General features: G+C 42.4%; 1 protein-coding gene across 4 annotated transcripts in view; it reads left to right on the top strand.

Annotated features, from left to right (window-relative positions):
* The window catches only part of LOC135196935 (coiled-coil domain-containing protein 124-like), an 85,667-nt gene that overhangs the window by 52,029 nt on the left and 14,434 nt on the right, over positions 1-19,204 (top strand). For all 4 annotated transcript variants that reach the window (XM_064223778.1, XM_064223776.1, XM_064223775.1 and 1 more), the window contains exon 3: positions 16,696-16,830. In XM_064223778.1, coding sequence (XP_064079848.1) covers positions 16,696-16,830 — 135 coding nt within the window. The remainder of the gene's footprint in view (positions 1-16,695; positions 16,831-19,204) is intronic.

The raw sequence follows: 19,204 nt of genomic DNA, 5'->3' as shown, positions 1-19,204 counted from the left end.
CTTTAGTTCGAATTTACAGCGACTTGCAGTTACTTAGTCAACTACTTTTTGACGAGTGTCGGACTATAATATGTAAACATTGGTTGTCTAACCAATGTTTACGCTTGTTAACAATCAGATATTGTTCGCCAACACATTTCAGAAGTGATCTTTTGATCAAATCTTTATCACAATGAATAACGCAACAAAGTGAGATGTCACTTAACTAATAAGGAAGTTGCGTAATAATGGAAACACTGCATTTGCTATCTTCCAGATAGAGTAGCGTAATAATGTAAACATTCCATTCGTTATCAGAATGATGTTGCTGTTGAATTTTATTTCTGAAAAAAGTGTTAGAAGGATTAATAATTATAGTTTTAAGGTGTTTTCACCACTTTAGCTTATTAGCGTGGCTGCTACTGCAACGAATTTACAATATATTTAAACGCTTATCAATCTTTTCAAATTAGCGTAAAGGTATAATGTAGCATGAGAGAATTAGTTATGGTGGATTTTTGGAGGACAGTCTATTGAAATCCTATTAAAAGCAAGAATAAAATTATTATTGATATATTATTATTGTTGATAGAATAGTACTATTGGAAACAACTTCTTTGAAAACGTACAAGAGCCCACTACTGAGAGAGCATCCCTATAGAGGGCGTACTTAAAACCAGTTAAGGGAATAAAGTAATGTTGATTTAGTGTGTGTGCTTAGCTTGAATCAAAACAAAATTGTTAGGTAGCTAGAATGACGAAATATTATGCTTGCCGCTAAAGTTATTAGCTTATCTGGCGCCGAATTATTCTGGCTGATCTTGTCTTTAGCCATATGTTTGACCTAAGATTATGTCTTGCATTTATCTCATAGTTTACTGAGCCCAGTAACGTCCACGAGCGTCCGGAGCCGAGCGCCCAGCGACACCTAGTAGTGTTCAGCAGATCCGTGGTAGCGTCCAGTGGCGCCTAGTAGTCCACGAGCGTCCAGCTCTTAGTAGCATGCCCAGTGGCGCCTAGTAGTGTCTATTGGTGCCTAGTGCCTAGTAGCGTCCATCGGCCCCAAGAGCCTAGTAGCGTCCATCGGCGCCGAGCGCCTAGTAGCATCCACGGTGCCGAGCATCCAGCGGTTCTGAGCTCTCAGTATTGTAAGCTACACAGGTATTCAAGTAGTTTTTTGTGATATATGGACACTTAGTCAGATAACACTCTATCCTAGTTTGCTGTGTTTTTTCTCTCCTGCTACAAGCTCTTTTATTTTAATGATATAACTTGCCCTGTGGTTGCACAGCTATAAGTTCCACTGATAGCTGTGTAGGTATTATTGAAACTTATTATTATATGAAAATGTAATTTTTATTGTAAAAATTTATTTTGTACCACATGCTCCTTCGCTTGTCTCCCTCGCTTCCTTCCCATACCATTGCCAGTTGTGTTGGGGTTAGCAGTGTTAACCCTGTGATAGTGAAGTGTTGTGCAGTGGAGGAGGTGCTGTTCGTCCCCTGAGTCTTCTAGGCAAAGGTTCCTGTCAAACTCCCCAGCAACTGCGAGGAGGCATACTGGTAGCCCAAGGGAGGTCAGTGGGATCTGCCCACGGACAGTCGCCCCCTCAGGTGGTCCTGAAGTTAAATCCCAGGTCATGACATAGTGCCATTGGAAAGGCATCTATAAGGAAGTGTTTCGTCTTTCTGCGAGTGGGTTGAGCTCTTGAAGAGTCGTTCCTTATGACTGTCTCAGATCTTTCGACTGCAACCATTCAAAATAAGTTGGGCAGCATTTTGGGTTTTTATGAAGTCTTTTGTAACTCCTGTTCAACCTTAAGCAAACTTGTCACCATTTTCATTGGCCGAAGAAGAGGATGAGGAGTCATCTCCTACATCCTACAGTTTGCTACTTTACTAATTTGTAGTGAATTCTTCAGATTTGTTCTCGCCAAGGCTTCATGAAGCATACTGCTCCTTCTATCCAGCTGCAAACAGCCTTGTCCCTTGTTTTTTGGCGGAAGAAGGAGATAAGGAAACTCTTACGACTTACAAGTCGCCTCTTTGCTATTTTCTAGTGAATTTATATGACTCCGTCTCGCCAGTAGCTCCAATATCGCCAGTGTCTCATTTTTTAGAGATACGTAATCAAGTAGATTTGTTTAAGTTGCTTATCTAGTTCTTTCCTTTTCTTCTTATTAGGTGATGGAGGAAGTTAACCTTTGGCTTTCTGAAAGAGATAACGGGGAAAGGTTAACTTTAACTTCCCACTGTCACATCTTTTGACAGGAATTAGACAATCTAATTTAAGATTATCTTCCATATGGTTGTAGTAGTGGGCTTCCTTGATTGGACTGTTGGAGCTTTGGGCCACAAAATCAAGGAATGTTCGGTGCTGGATGAGGATTTTTACTTACCTTCAACGAGTAACTTCCTACCTGGATATGGGTATCAGAGTCAGTTCCCTGGAATTGTCTTCTCCTTTTATGTTGGCATTCTGAAGAAGAGAGAACTCGGGTTCTTTCACCACCGAGTAGTGTATCAGACACAGAGGTCTACCCCTCTTTACCCTCCTCTGGATAGTAAACACCTTCCTGAGAATACAGTGATTCAGGTATCTTTTGACGTTCAGATGAAGTCAACCCCAGACCTTCTCTCTCTCTCTCTCTCTCTCTCTCTCTCTCTCTCTCTCTCTCTCTCTCTCTCACTCAACCAAGTGTTCCCGTGTTACCACTACTAGCTCACACCCTTCTCCTTCCACATGCGCTCAGCTCTTTCATGGCAAGGGAAGCTCTAGGTCATTCCCTAGATTGGGGAAAGAGAACGTATCAGTTCCTAGATCAGGGGAAGAGGATGTATCAACCCTCAAACCATTAGGAAATCCTCCTCCAAAATCCCTGCTAAGAAGTGAAGAGGCAGTCCTCCGGGCACCTGCAGGAGGAAGGTTCCGTCAGTTTGAATGAACTGGGAAGCAAGAGGAGCAGAACCTTGGATCATATAGTGTTGAGAGAAGGCTACAACATTCCTTTCCAGAGTGTTCCACCCTTATTTAGCTCTCCGTTAGTTTTAGCCTGCTCAGAAAATTCAGAATTCAGAGATTTATTGCCCTGTCAAGAGAAGTTTCGTCACTTTTGCAAAAGAAGGCCATGCCATAGAGTTAGTAGTAGTCCACTAACTCCCGGACTTTATAACTGATTATTAGTAAGTTCCCAAGGCCTCAGGGGGCTTGAAGCCCTTGTTAGATGTGAGTACTCTAAAGTTTTTGTCCGAGGACAAAAATTCATAATGGAAAGAGTCAGACAGTTTTGTTGTTCCTTCATCAAGGGGACTGGATGGTGTCCATCCATCGATATGGACGATGCATAGTTCCATATATCCCAATTCACCAAGACTCAAAGAAGTTTCTTCGTTTCAGCTTCAGAGAGAGTACCAATTCACAGCTCTGTGCTTTGGGCTTTTGACAGCCACACAAGTGTTTAACCTCTTCATTACCGAAAGTTTGTTTGGAGGTAGGTGGGTACCACCATTGAAGTCTACTATACCGCACGGGTGCATAAAGGTGGTACGCATAGTACCACCAAAACTCCTCTTTTCAGATAGGGACTTCCAATCATTCTGTAATTTCGGTTTGAAGAGTTTGGGAGCAAAATAAACAGTATGACACGATGCCAGACGTATGATGAATCCCAAAAAAATAGTATTATTACTGCTTATAGTAGTGTGTAGGTGACAGATGAACTGCGTCTCAACAAAAAATCACAAAACCAGACAAGCGTAAACATGTAATAACTTCTACCCAAGTAAAAAACCATTTTGTATCATCATTTACTGTATTTATTTATTTATTCACTTATTACATTTTACAAATAAAAGATATGAACACCAGATAAATGAAGGTAGAAATAAAGCCTTATAGTAACTTTGTTTATATATAAAAAACCAAACCGAGAAAGAAAGCAAAAAAGCGATTTTTTTCTGAGGACAAGAAACTTGAAAAATTAGTTTAGATACCACCTAATGCCCCTAAAGTTGTTTTCTGTGATGAAACTAATCTTGAGAAAAAACGTAGAAAATGACATCGCCCAATTTTTGAAAGATATACTATAAAATTTGCGATTTCCATATTTATTGGCGGGGCTTTCGCTTTAGTTTTTGCTCTTTTTTTTTGTTATTACGTGCTTATTTACTGTTCTATTTTGATAATACTTTATGTGCATGTTCCAGGTGCAATATACCAACATTCTGTAAGACCGAATTTCTATTCAAGACGTAGTTTTTTCACCGACACCAGTGTCCCTTGTACAAGGGACACTGAGTTTCACATTTTTTTTCATAAAATCATTTATTTTCCCTGTAGGATGATTAAAACTAATCAAGAACAATATGGCTTATTATAGTGCTAATAATACCTGATAATTTCATTAGCCTGTCTTGATTAGTGTATTTTTGGCAAATATTTTACGATGGGCACCCCTCAAACTCGAGTCACTACCGAGAGATTCAGTTCGGCAGCGAACACAATGTTTACATTCTGCTCACCCACCCGGTAAAGAAGGGGTTAAGTACTCGCATCTTAGCCCCCATTGTGAATGGCTGCAACTAGTTGGGATAAAAGTCTCTCTTTACCTGGACTATTGGCTTCTTCAGTCACATTCAGAGAAGTTCACAGAGGATGTGCAGAAAATTCCATCTTTGGCAGGAGTTGGGACTTCTGATAAACGTGTAGAAGTTACAGTTAGTCTCCTGTTTGGATTTTGCCTTCAGTAGATGGACCATTTGCTAGCCCTTCAAGATTGCTCAGCAAGGAATGGAGGAGCTTGCTGGGCACCCTAGCCTCTATAGAATAGTTCATGTCGTCTGGTAGTTTCACATGAGGAATCTCCAGCTCTTCCTAAAGATAACTGGAAGGGGAAAAATTTTCCAGACTCATTTGTATTCCAGGTAACGTCTGAAGTAAAGGAGGACCTGTCTTGGTGGAGATCAGAAGACAGGCTATTAGAAGGGAAGTCCCTTCTTCCTCTGAGCCCCAACCTGGTACTATTCTATTCAGACGCATCCAATCCATGAGAGAGTGGCACATCAATTTGAAAGAATTAACGGCTATCCACTGGGTGCTGTTGGAGTTTGCGGACCTGGTCTGCAATAAAGTAGTAACTGTCTGCTTGGATACCCCTCTCTTACATCAGGGAGAAACGCATTTTTTTTCTCTGTGAAGCAGCAAGACACTTTCTGCTATGGACAGATAGGAACCACACCAGTCCTAACAAAGTTCATACAAGGGAAATTCAACATCTTGGCAGTTGAATTAAGCTGCAAGAAGCAAAATCTTCACACAGAATGTTGTTTTTTAGCAGAACTACCTAGTTCCTGATAGGAACTCTGGACGACAACTACAATCGAGTGCAGTGCAAACCCTGTTCTATTTGAGCTGGAAGTGCTTTATTGCAGGGAGAAGAGTGGAACTCTGTCTGGCTAGATGGTCTTGTATTTCCTAGAACCAGAAGCCCAGACCAGATTTAACCCAAGATGTTATGGCAAGTACATATGCGTCTCGTCCTTGGATTAGGACATCTTGCCATTTACCCTAATGGTCTTTTTCTTCTGAGACTCAGATTTAAGAGGAGCATTTGCATCTTTTTAGCAAAGCTAATGACATAAGTACAACCTCTACCTCATTAGCCTTCAAGAGCTATATATCTCATACATCCATTTTGCATTCAACCTACTGGTAGTGTCATCATTCATCATTTCTCATAGCGTAAGAGATTTTTTTGGAAAAGTGCTAAAATTTAGGCAGTACCTTGAAAATTTTAATTACTGGCATGGTATCGAGGAAGAAAGCATAGGATTCTCTCCTATTGTCTGAACCTTCATCTGGTAGTGAAGGATCGAAGTTTAGGGAGCCAAGGAGGTACAATGTACCCAGAGCACCCGACACTTATAGTGGATGTGTTGTGGGTTTTACTTCAGTGTAACTGACATAATAATCTGGTTGTTTTTTGTTATGGTACTGTGCCCAGGGCAAGGGCAAATTGTAGTCCTTGTGAACAATTGGAATCATCCTTGCTACAAGGCATCCCTTAAGTGGAGGTGACCCTTGGCTTTACTGCCGTGCCACTACAGGTTAAGTTGAGCATCACCCAGAGGCAGTCTGTACTGCAAGCTCTTTTAACTAACAAGGAACAGCAAGCATTGTTTCAATGCTAGCAAGTTATCTATTCCTAATTCATTATGTGACTTAATGTTTTAAAGTTGAGTATGTCCATTTATCCCACCTCCTGTCAATGTGGGAGTCAACTATGTAATTACTGGGTAAGTTGCATAATTAAAAATTGTTTTTATAATAAAACAAGGTTTTAACTATACTTACCCAGTAATTACATGATCAGAGCCCTCCCTCCTCCCCGCTGATGGATATAAGCAAGACTATGTCACCTACACACTTATTGGTGTCACTACCGCAAATTTTGAATCTATACTGCTGCGAATAACAGAAACTATAGCTTTGTAATTACTGGTTAAATATAATTAAAATAGTTTTATTATAAAAAAGGGATTTTGACGTAAGGAAAAATCTATTTCTGGGCGATTGGCTCGTGTCGCCAGCGAAATATCCTTTAATCCATTATTTCTAAGGTAAATGTACTAACACATACCAGAGAATAAATAAAATAAAGAAAAGGTCAGTACAACTGACTCGCTCACCCTCCAAGAGGGTGTCGGTATGAACACTATGGCGAGTGAGACCACTACCACGAACCGCTTGCCAATAGAAATCTCCCACTACAAAATCCCCACAAGAGGGGAGCCGACCCACAGAGTGGGCAGCAACTACTACTACTCCATCCCATGCTGCCGACCGCTGCGCCTCTGGTGGCCATCCTGAAGTTAGCAGACAATCTTGAGCGATGGGATGGGCAGGGCGGGATTTCGCTGGCGACACGAGCCAATCGCCCAGAAATAGATTTTTCCTTACGTCAAAATCCCTTTTCTGGGCTCAGCTCGTGTCGCTGCGCGAAATCGTACCAGAGAAATAGCACAAGATTGTAAAGAATAAATCAAATAAACAAAAGGGTCTCAAATAAAAGATAACATAAAATAAAGGAATATAATTGCTAATAAATATACATATACACAATGATACAAAATAGAAATATTACTTAAATTTAACTTAATGCTAATAATATTTCTTAAAATTAACTTAAATTTAACATATATACAGGGTTTACATGGAATATATGTTGAAATCAGTATCTGTGTATAGATATTATGTACAAAGAACTCAAAGCAATTATAACAATAACTTGAACAGAACAAACTTCAATAATAACATAAAAAGGGAATGTATATGACTTAATATACAAAACCCGTAACCATTGTAAATACGATGTGTCCCCTAGCATAAAAATAAGGGGATCACATCAAAGAGATCATTATATACAATCAATTGTGAGTGACCCTAGCAAAAAAATAAGGGACACCCACTATACCATCATAAGAGCAGCTAAGACTCAAGGTAAACGTAGATGAACATGGCAGGTATAGACGAACTGTTGGGTGAGATAGGTAGAAAGGAGGACTGGATCTTCTACTAAAGATTAAGCAGAGTCGGGGGAAACTATGTTACCCGCCGCAACTGCTGAAAATTTCAGAGCTTCCAAGGACTTTAAGTAAGATGACGCTTAAATACTGTCGGCGATTTCCATCCAGTATATTTTTTCAACTCATCGAAATTCATATGTTGGAAATAGTTAATTGAGGTGGCTACTGCCCTGACATCATGTGCTTTAGGGAAGGAGTCAGGATTGGCTTGCTTAATAAAGTACAGGATCTGCTGCCTGATGCCTTTAATAGATAAAGTACCACCTTTTTCTCTCTTAAAGAGAGGACCCGATGAGGATGAGGAGGTCCTGAACAGAAAGGCTCGTAAGGTCGATACTGGGCAAAGAGAGATATCTTGTGGAAGGGGTACAACCTTCCATGGTTCCCACCTCATCAAAGGATCTTCATTCTTTGCTATAAAACTACGTTCCGGAGAAAGTAGCACTTCCCCTGTGGGAAGAAATTGAACATGATCCGGATCCCCTGGCATAATGCCGACAGTTCTGAAATTCTAGCTCCTGAGGCCAAGCTTAATAAAATAGAGTTTTTCTTAAGAGCATTATAATGAACATGTGTCATTATCAGTTTTCTGAAGCCAGCTTTAGAACATCATTTAAGAACCATGATACTGACGTAGGCCTTACAGAAGGTCTAAGTCTAGCACAAGCCTTGGGAATAGACGAGAAGTAGGAGTCTGTCAAGTCTATGCTGAAACCAAATTGAAAAATCTTTTTCAAGGCTGACTTGTTTGTCGTAATGGTGCTAGCTGCTAAGCCTTTTCAAATAAAGATCTGAAAAAGGATATAGCTGAATTGATTGTCATGATTCTAATATCTGATTCCCTCAGAAGGTTGCTAACTTTTTGACTGCAGCATCATACTGTCTCAAAGTTGAATCTCTTTTATCAGATTCCAAGAAGAGAATATTTTGAGGATCAATATTCGCATCTCTTTTAGCTGCAAACTTCATGAAATCCATAAAGTTAGGGTTTTGAGAATTCCTGAGGAAGCGAACACAGTCTTCGTTTGCACTGACTGGGAGAGCCTGGGACTGGGAATTCGAAGAGGACGAAGACCCAGTTCCAGAATTAGAGGGTACCAATTGCTCTTCGGCCAGTCTGGGGCTACTAGAGCCACTTGACCCTTGAATGTCCTGAGTTTGTTCAGTACCTTCAGGAGAAGATTCACTGGAGGGAAGACATAAATCTTCTCCCAGTTGTTCCAGTCTAGAGCCAGGGCGTCCGTGGCATAGGCCAGAGGGTCCAGGTTGGGGGCCACATAACATGGGAGTTTGTGGTTCGCTTGGGATGCGAAGAGATCCACTTGTAGACCTGGAACTCTCTGAAGAATCCACTGGAACGAACTGTTGTCCAGTGACCATTCCGACTCCAGAGGAACTGATCGGGATAGAGCATCTGCTATGACGTTTCTCACTCCAGCTATATGGGTGGAGGAGGAGGTCCAACTGAACTTGTCCGCCAGGGAGAAGATGGCTACCATGACATGATTTAGATGACGTGATTTGGAGCCTCCCCTGTTTATACAATGGACTACCACTGCGCTGTCTAAGACTAGCTTTATGTGGAGTTCTTTGGCGGACGTAACCTTTTTAGAGTCAAGACACGCCATTGCCTCCATTGACGTTTATTGTGAAGCTGACGGAACTGGGGTGACCAGGTTCCTTGAACCTTCTTGAACTGCGAATATCCTCCCCAACCGCTTAACGAAGCGTCTGTGTGGATAGTAATCCCCGGAGGAGGAAACTGAAGGGGTACTGATATTGACAAGTTCTTGACTTTTGCCCAAGGGCGTAGACGATTCCGTAGAATCTGAGGGACTGAGGATAATTTGTCCCTGACTGACATTTGCTCGTGAGCGCCAGATTCTGGTTAGATCTTTCAGTTTGGCTTTCATCAAGATGTTTGTCACTGATGCAAACTGGAGTGAACCCAGAATCCTTTCATGGGTTCTCCTTGAAGCAAGTTTGTGTCCTAGAAATTGCTTTACTGACTTCGCTATTTCTTTCCTCTTGGCTGATGGAATCGACAGAGTATGGGAGGATAGATTCCATTGAATGCCCAGCCACTGAAAGTTTGACTCTGGAGTGAGTCTTGATTTGGTCCTGTTTATCTTGAAGCCTAGATATTCCAGGAACTGGATTACTTTCAGTGTTGCTTTGTGGCATTCCTCGACTGTTGGAGCCCAGATTAGCCAATCGTCGAGATACGCTACTACCATAATCCCTTGCGATCTTAGTTGTTGAACTACCACTTCCGCCAACTTCGTGAACACCCTGGGTGCTACGTTGAGACCGAAGGGAACTACCTTGAAGGAGAATGCCTGATCTCCTATCTTGAAGCCCAGATAATACGGGCGAAAGTGTCTTGCAATAGGGATATGATAGTATGCGTCTGTAAGATCGATAGAGGTGGTGACGGCCCCACGGGGAAGTAAGGTCCGCACCTGCGAGATGGTGAGCATCTTGAACTTGTCGCAGCGAATGCCAAGTTTAAGCGGGGACAAGTCTAAGATTACCCTTCTTTTTTGTGAGCCTTTCTTTGGAACGCTGAACAAGCGCCCTTGAAACTTTAATCTGTTGACTCTCGCTATTGCTCCTTTCTGAAGGAGGTCCTCCGCATACTCCGTCAATTCTTTGGATGGAAGTTGGCGGAAAAGGTCTGGGTGGGGGCGGATTCGTCACCCAACTCCAACCCAGGCCTTTCGACACAATGCTTTGTGCCCATTTGCTGAATCTCCACCGGTGGCGGAGAGAAACAGCCTCCCTCCTACCTGGAAGTCCTCATTGGTGTTGGTAGCCTCCGCGGCCTCCCCTGAAGTGTTTTCCTCTATTAAGGGGACCCTCCAGATCCTCTGATGAAAGGATCGCTTACCTCTGCCTCCCCTACCCGAGCGGTCATACTTCTGAAAGGCCTGGCCCTCGAAGACTTGATTGAAGGCTGGGGAGACAGCGTAAGAGGTGGAAGGGGGTTGAGGCTGGGGGGAAATCACATAAATAGGCTGCGATTGAGCCTTGGAGGTAGAGGGTTGGGCTGCCTGCACCAACGGAACAGCCGGAACAGGCTGGGCAAACCGTTGCTGTTTCTTTTGGTAAGGCTGGAAACGTCTGGGTTTCTTCTGAGCCTTACCTCTGACAGCTTGATCTTGGCGTCTCTTTGCCGTGAGACCCCAACGATCTTTAAGGCTTTGGTTAAGCCTCGTAGCCTCTGCCTGGACCTCCTTTACCATTGCATCTGGGAAGAGGTCTGCTCCCCAGATGTTTGATGAAAGCAAGCTTATTCGGTTCATGCCGAATAGTTGCTTCTTGGAGGACATGCTTCCGACAGTTTGTTCTGGCTGTGGCGAACTCGAACATGTCAGACTGCACCGTTTGAGTCAGTGACTTGGTGATTAGCTTGAACAGTGGCTCGGAACCATAAGAAATGGTAGCCACCTCAGTCATGGCCATGGTATTGATAGACCTGGCCAGCCTAGACTTGGCATCAAATTCTGCCTGAATGAGGCTATCTGGAAGTCTAGCAGCTTCTCACCAAACTGCTCCATAGCACAGTCTGGTTTGAGTTTGCCCGCAGAAAAAGTGTTGGGCAGGTCTTCCCACAAATCTCCGGTTGAGGGAAGTAAAGGAGATGTAGGGTCCGCTTCCTTTAGCTGCGGTAACGAATCCCCCTTCTGGGCTGCTGGGATAGTGACCGTAGCAATCTTTGTCAAGAAAGGAAGCGGAGTACCCTCTTCCATTGTAAAGATTGTGAATGGACTCTTAAACGGCTGTATTTTCGTGTTTGAACAGTCCATGTCCTCTAAAGCACCTAAGCCATCTCTTTGTTTAGCCTGCGTCACGTGAATAGAGGACTGTCTCTTTAGGGACCTTATCATCTCGTGTCATGGCAGAGGCGGTGAGCCTGGCGTAGCCGATGAACGGAGGTTGGAGATCTTCCGGGTAGAACTCGAAGTCCTCAATCCTTCGAGTTCCACATTCCGGGATAGAAATAAGCCCGTCCTGGAAGGGGGGGTATGACGCCACTCTCCAGGGATTGTTCATGCTGAACGGAGGCAGAGAGTCATATGGTGGCAACTGAGCTATCCCTGTGCCGAAAGGTGGGGGAGTAGCTAGCGGAGCTTGGCGTAGTCGGCGATAATGTTGTCCTGGGAGTTGATCCTATCCTGACAACCGGGGTAGAAACATCTGTTCCATACTGTTCTTTTAGAGTCCCAACCAGATCCCCCATTTGTTGCAACAGGCCAGCATTGGGATCCAAAGCCGGAGCTGCTGCGGAGGTGGACGGGTAGCTCTGAACAGGAACCAAAGGAAGTGGAGAAACGGTTGACTCCGCTGGAGTGTGTGATCTCTCCCTGGAGGATCTACTCCTTGAGGATTTGGAGCCGGACCCAGAAGCTTTAGACCTCTCTGCTCCGGGGTTTGTAGCCGGAGACTTGCGAGATGATGACGCCGACGACGTCTTTTTAGACGACGACGACGTCTTACTCAAGGTTTTAACCACCGCTTGTCCTTTGACCTTAGGTCTAACAGAAGCATCAGGAGAAGTATAAAGTTTGGCTCCTGTAAAGCCTTGGAAGGAAGCTGGAGAGTTTTTGCAGTTAGGGGCCTAGAAGATCCAGTGGCGCCCAAGGGCAGCCCTTGGCGTCCAACGTACTCACCTCGACCAACAGGTCGTCAACACCTACCATCGGTTTCAATGTTTAAATCTAACGTCGCGACTTCCGACGAGATGTCCTGGCCTGGATCAGTCAACGAAGCGGCGAGCTGCTGCTGGATTAGCGCAATAGTCGGGGCCGCCTCTGCTGGGTCGACGTAGCCCGTTGACTTGCCGCCGGGAAGATCAGGACCGCCAACCTCTTCTCAAGAATGTAGGGCATACCCTTGGCGGCGTTCTTCCCAAAACCGCCGACCCAGGCCCGCAGGGTTGCCAGTGCGGTGTCCCTCACAGCCGGAGCCTGGAAGAGAGGGTATTTGTTAGTTTTTTAAGATTAAACTTAAAACTAAAACTTAAGTAAAAGGTTAACTTAAAATTATAGGGGATGCGAAATCCCATGTAAAATTAGCTTAAGTTTAAGAAAGATTAAAAATTAAACTTAAGAACTAATCAATGTAGGGATTGGCTAACGGAGTTGGAAATACTTACCCCGTCTAAGAGCTGGCTCACCAGATCATAGCAAATGGTGCAGGTCTCGTGAAACCAGACTTGGAGGTTCCCGTGCGGAGTCGCGCATGGAGCATGGGACCGGCAGACTTCATGCCCACAGGGGTCCTGGAGCGTGGCATTGCATCCCGGATGCTCACAGTTGGTGGTCTGTAAGTGAAAAGACACATGAGCATCGTAAAGGTATCACTTACAGGCTAAAGGTTAAAAGAACTCCGCTGCATGCCGGAGCGCGAAAAAATTTCGGGCATAACCCCTCCCTTACCGCCTGAATAGGCTATAACCACGGAGAGATCCGGTGTGAGCAGGCAAAGGAGGGGGAGGTTTAATGTAGCTTAAATTAAACTTAATATAGTTTAAATTAAATACTAATCTTAAACCTATAAAAATGGGACGTACCGGACTAAATTCCTGGTTGCCGTGGCGGAGAGCGTGTCGCGATATCAGCGCGACGGAGTGGTTAGCAGAGACCAACTGTATGCCGCAGTTCGCCCGTCGGGTGAACTAGCACCTTTCCACGTGATGCCGGAGCTCCGGTAGATAAAGAGCCCCAGTAAGGTGGGAAAGGGCGAGAGGGCAAACAGACTCGAGCTAGCAACGGAGCGACGGAGTAACGACGGAGGGGGGAAAAGGCCAGTCCCCCCCCCCCTTAGTCATCCGAGCGTACCGAGAAGCTGGAGAGGTCGAAACCAGTCTGGGTCTGTCCCGTCCCCCTACTCCCTCCGCCTAGGGAGAGAGGGAGGCAGGCTCGGGTATGTGGAGCGAGCGTGGGCAGACCAACCCTCCCCCCGGCCCTATGGAAGAGCGGGAGGAGGGAGAGATGACTGGACAGGCGTCTGGCTGCTCCGTGATCACGTAGTGACCACGGAGCGGTAACAAGATATACCATGAAACAATAAAGCCTAGGATACACAACCGACTGATCAGAGAGATGCTATAGGGAAGCAACCGAACTGAAGAGCGGAAGCACAAGGGACCAAAAGGACATAACCTAGGCTAGGTGAAGCCAGACGCCGTACACTAACGTAAAACATAATACATAATTAAACAAAAATACTAAACGTAAAGAAAGAAAATAAAACAGTAGGAGAAAAAATCCAGGAGTGTACGACTAACCCGAAAGAAAGTCTACCACTCAAAGCTAGCCGGGGCCGATACAAAGAGCTGTGGCTAGGGTCTGGATGGAAGATGCCTACGCAAGGTGAAAAAGACATGCATGCATGACATAAACCCCGTAGGCTGTACCCTTAATATAAATAGGATAACTAATAACAGAGCGTAATAAAGTAAGGGAAGGTTCTGGGTATGGAAGACCAAGAACGAACCCGCCACGAGGCAGAACCATGCTGCCATGCTTCCGACCTAGAGCTCGTATTTATACATAAAAAACTGGCAAAACTACTGACTCAAGGCCGAAAAAACCAAATAGCAAAAAATAAAACAACTGATTACTTAACTTAGCTGCTGCAATGGCTGTACGCTCCATGATGAATAAATCCAATAAAAAGGGCACAAAAACAAAAAAAGAGCAAAAAAGGGCACGTGTATACGATGTGCGCTAACTGAAAAGGATGGCCACCAGAGGCGCAGCGGTCGGCAGCATGGGATGGAGTAGTAGTAGTTGCTGCCCACTCTGTGGGTCGGCTCCCCTCTTGTGGGGATTTTGTAGTGGGAGATTTCTATTGGCAAGCGGTTCGTGGTAGTGGTCTCACTCGCCATAGTGTTCATACCGACACCCTCTTGGAGGGTGAGCGAGTCAGTTGTACTGACCTTTTCTTTATTTTATTTATTCTCTGGTATGTGTTAGTACATTTACCTTAGAAATAATGGATTAAAGGATATTTCGCGCAGCGACACGAGCTGAGCCCAGAAACATCATTTTGCAGATGACATAGTTCTACTCAGTGAATTAAGGGAGGAAGTACAAAAGATGATAGAAGATTTGAATAGAGAAAGTAGAAATGTAGGACTGAAAATGAATATGAGTAAAACTAAGAGAATGTTCAATGAAAATGCAGAGAGACAACAAAGAAAGATTATGGATGAACCTCTAGAGATTGTTAATGAATATACATATTTAGGACAGACAGTAAGTGTTTCCTCAGGACATGAGACCGAAATTAAAAGAAGGATAAGCATGGAATGGAGAGCTTTTGGTAAACAAAATAAGATTATGAAAAGTAAAATGCCACTTTCTCTAAAAAGAGAAGTATTTAATCAGATGGTCCTACCAGTATTAACTTATGCATCAGAAACTTGGAGCCTTACTAAAGCTTTAAAACATAGGATTGTTACAACTCAAAGACCTGTGGAAAGAATAATGATGGGAATAACATTAAGAGACAGAAAAAGAGCAACCTGGATACAAGAGCAAACAAAAGTAGAGGATATTCTAATAAAAAGTAAGAAAAAGAAATGGACGTGGGCAGGACATATAATGAGAATGTCAGATAGAAGATGGACAAAAGAATGAGAATGTCAGATAGAAGATGGACAAGAGAGTAACAAAATGGGTCCCTAGAGATTGCAAACGTAGCAGGGAAGAGAAGACAATGGATTGACAAGCTAAGTAAATTTGCGGGAATAGACTGGCATAGAAAGACCATAAACAGATGGGAGTGGAAGGAAATGTCTGAGGCCTTTGTCCTGCAGTGGACTAGCAACAGCTGATGATAATGATTATGCCTAATCTCGGGATTTCCTTTGCACTAGAGAGTAGCTCAGCATGCCGCTTAGTGCGTATGATACGCAAAATGTGAAGATGTGCATTAAACATTATGGTCCATTGGCCACTGCATCCATCTGCATTGACACAGAAGCCTGGTGGTACCATGCACATGTTCTACGGCAACGCAGCGGCGATTTCATGCACACACAAGATGTGAATGACCCCGTAAGATGTATAAGCCGACTGCTGTCTGCATCACTTCAACGCAACAGCTACATTAGCACAACGCATAGTGTGAAAGGAGCCTCAGAGGAGATGTAACTCCTGTGGCTGTACAGTCTGTCTTCATCATCATTCATCCAACTGCATAACTAATTCATCTTCATCTTCTATAATGAACATTCATCACCAGTGAGTACCCTTATAATTTAATATTATTGTGATATTTAATATTATTATACAGTAAAAATATAAAAATACAGAATATTTCTGTTTGAAAAAATTTGCATCCATGAATAGTGGGGACCCGCGAATATTTTTAATGATACGTTCCACAGAAAAACCCACAAATAATTTTTAGATAGTTTCCACAGAAAAATCTGAAGAACACAAATACAGGCAGTCCCTGGGTTATGACGGGTTTGGCTTATGACGTTCTGAGGTTAAGGTGCTTTTCAATTATATTCATCAGAAATTATTTCCAGGGTTATGACATATGTTTCAGGGTTATGTCGCATGTTCCAGGGTTATGGCGCCTACAACGCTGATCTGGCAGATGAAATATGACACCAAAAATGCAAAATAATAAATATTTGAAGGTTTTTTTTATGAAAAATGCTGTAAGAATGCAGGTTACATAGTTTTCAATGCACCCAAAGCATTAAAAGTAAGGTTTTCTTAGGATTTTTGACGATGTTCCGGCTTATGACGATTTTCGTCTTACAATGCGTCTCAAGAACAGAATCCCCGTCGTAACCCGGGGACTGCCTGTACATGGGTTCGGCTGTACTTGTACATATTGCATTATGTAACTATTTTGAACACATCAATTTAAGCTTTTGGCATACAAGAAATAATGATACATAGATGTACATACTTTACTTGCAAACCCACAAAAACAAAAACACAACGTTTTTTTTTTTTTTTTTTTTTTTTTTTTTTTTTTTACCAAATAGGATGGTGTATCCGAAAAGTAACAAAATCCAGTAAGTTGAGGTCCATTAAGTTGATGGGCCAGTCTAATATTTAGCTGTTGTTCATTGTATTTTTTTTTCTTTTTAATTTTTTAGGATGAACGTGAGAAGAAACGCCAGGCTGACTTGGAAAAGAAAGCAGAACTACGAGCCTTAGCCCAAAATGAAGAGGAATCATCTACTCCCAAAGTGGCACCTACACCCCAAAAGTTAACACAGTTCCAACTTCAGGTAATTAGACTTTAAAAGTTGAAGACAAATTTTCATCCAAACTGGTTTACAAAAATGGATGCTCTATTTTATACAAATTGTATTGAGCATATACAAATCATTTTTATATTGATAAACCAGGATATAGATGAAATCATCTACACGTAAGTGACTAACCAAACAATTACATTAGCTGTAAGCTTTCTTACCTGACACAGTCGAAAATTCAAATTTCCTGGCGGCGGCATCAGCGCTGTCATCGTTCGTGTAGGTGATACAGGTCCCGCCCACTTTCGGGAATACCCGGTACTGCTGAGCTAACTATTGTCAATTCGTTTTCTGCCGGCCATGGAGTAACACCTGTGGTTTTTTGTTGCAGTCAACTTTCGTCGCCATATTGGATTGTATCTTTTTGGTGATGTACTGTTTCTTGATTTGTTTTTTTGCTTTATCAGTTAGCTGTCTTGTTATTAACAAGTTATTGTAAAGATGTCTGATGCTAGTTCATCATCAGTTAGGTTTTGCAGCAGCGGGTGCAAAACTAGATTAACTAAACAATGTTACTATCCACAGAGCGCTCTTCTTTATCGTCCACATATGCTACAAGACGCGCTTTTTCACCAGTAGAGCGTCAACACTTTCCAGCACGTTCTAATGTGCGCTCTTCTAGGTGTTCTCCCGGCCGCCAATATGCATGCCATTTGCCTATTTGCGCTTACTTGTGTTCAGAACCTGTGCGCGTGCCTGCACCGACATGTGCTCCTGCAGATATGCATGCACCTGTAGAACCTTCTTCCTCTGTCTTTTTCAGTGTTTCGGCATGAAAAGCGGAGACGTCTGAGTTGGAGTACCCGTCCTCGGAACTTCCATTGTCTGCTCCTCCTCCGGAGGTCCCATCTCCACCTCAGGATCCTCGTAAAGCTGCGACCCATCCTTCCCAAAGGCAGCCATATAGGCTTTTGCTGTTGATCATAGGTCATCGCTCCCTGACTCTAACTCAAGAATGAGGCTGCAAGTGGGCCCCTTCTCCTTCAAATGACCTTCCAGTGCCCCTTCCTATTCCTCTTGGGAAGTTGGGAAAGCAGTTAACCCTCTTACGCCGAAGCCCTAAAAACCATAACGTCTCCCTTATGCCGAGGCGGGTTTGGAGTGAGCGCGGAAGCGGAAAAAATTATTTTTTCATAAAATCACAGCGCGCTTAGTTTTCAAGATTAAGAGTTCATTTTTGGCTCCTTTTTTTGACATTGCCTGAAGTTTAGTATGCAACCATCAGAAATGAAAAAAATATCATTATCATATATAAATAATGCGATATATGGAAACGACAAGAAAAAAATTCATACATAATTGTATTCAAATCAAGCTGGGCAAAAAACGGTCAAAGCTAATGAGTTACTTTTTTATCGTTGTATTATACACTAAATTGCAATCATTTTGATATATAACACATTGTAAAACGATCAAAGCAACACAGAACAAATATTATCACAAAATGATGCATGAATTCGTAACACGCGGACGTAAAAAAATGTTTTTTTCAAAAATTCACCATAAATCTAAATATTGTTCTAGAGACTTCCAATTTGTTTCAAAATGAAGACAAATGATTGAATATTACGATACTGTAAGATTTTTAGCTTAGAATTGCAGTTTTTGACCATTTTGGACGAGTTAAAGTTGACCGAATGTCAAAATTTTTATATATATTTTTTTTATTGCAAATATTGCAAAAATGAGAAAAGCTACAACCTTCAAATATTTTTGTTTGTATTCTTCATGAATTTGTGCATATTTTCATATATGAAACTCTATAAAACGCCTAATATGAAAAGGAGCAAATATTAAGAGAATGAGAAGTACACATTTCGGAGATTTGCGGCCGCGAATCGGCGCGCGGAGGGATAGAAAGTTTTTTTTTTAAATTCACCATAAATCTAAATATTGTGCTAGACACTTTGAATTTGTTTCAAAATGAAGATAAATGACTGTATATTACTAGATTGTAAGAGTTTTAGCTTACAATTGCGTTTTTTGACTATTTCGGTAGAGTCAAAGTTGACCGAACGTGGTTTTTTTTCTATTTATCGTGATTTATATGCAAATATTTCGAAACAGAGAAAAGCTACAACCTTCAATCATTTTTAGTTTTATTCTAAATGAAATTGCACACATTTTAATATATAAAACTTTATGTAACGGCCAATTTTAAATGGTGCAAACATTTCGACAATTGCAAGAAAAAATTTCTGATTTTTTTCGGAGGAGTTACCGCGCGGACGTAAGGAAAATGTTTTTTTTTCATAAATTCACCTTAAATCGAAATATTGTGATAGAGACTTCCAATTCATTGCAAAATGAAGGTAAATGATTGAATATTACTAGAATATAAGTGTGT

The sequence above is a fragment of the Macrobrachium nipponense genome, chromosome 18 (assembly GCF_015104395.2).
Source record: "Macrobrachium nipponense isolate FS-2020 chromosome 18, ASM1510439v2, whole genome shotgun sequence".
Taxonomy (NCBI): Eukaryota; Metazoa; Arthropoda; class Malacostraca; order Decapoda; family Palaemonidae; genus Macrobrachium; species Macrobrachium nipponense.
This window is presented reverse-complemented; position numbering and strand designations above follow the sequence as displayed.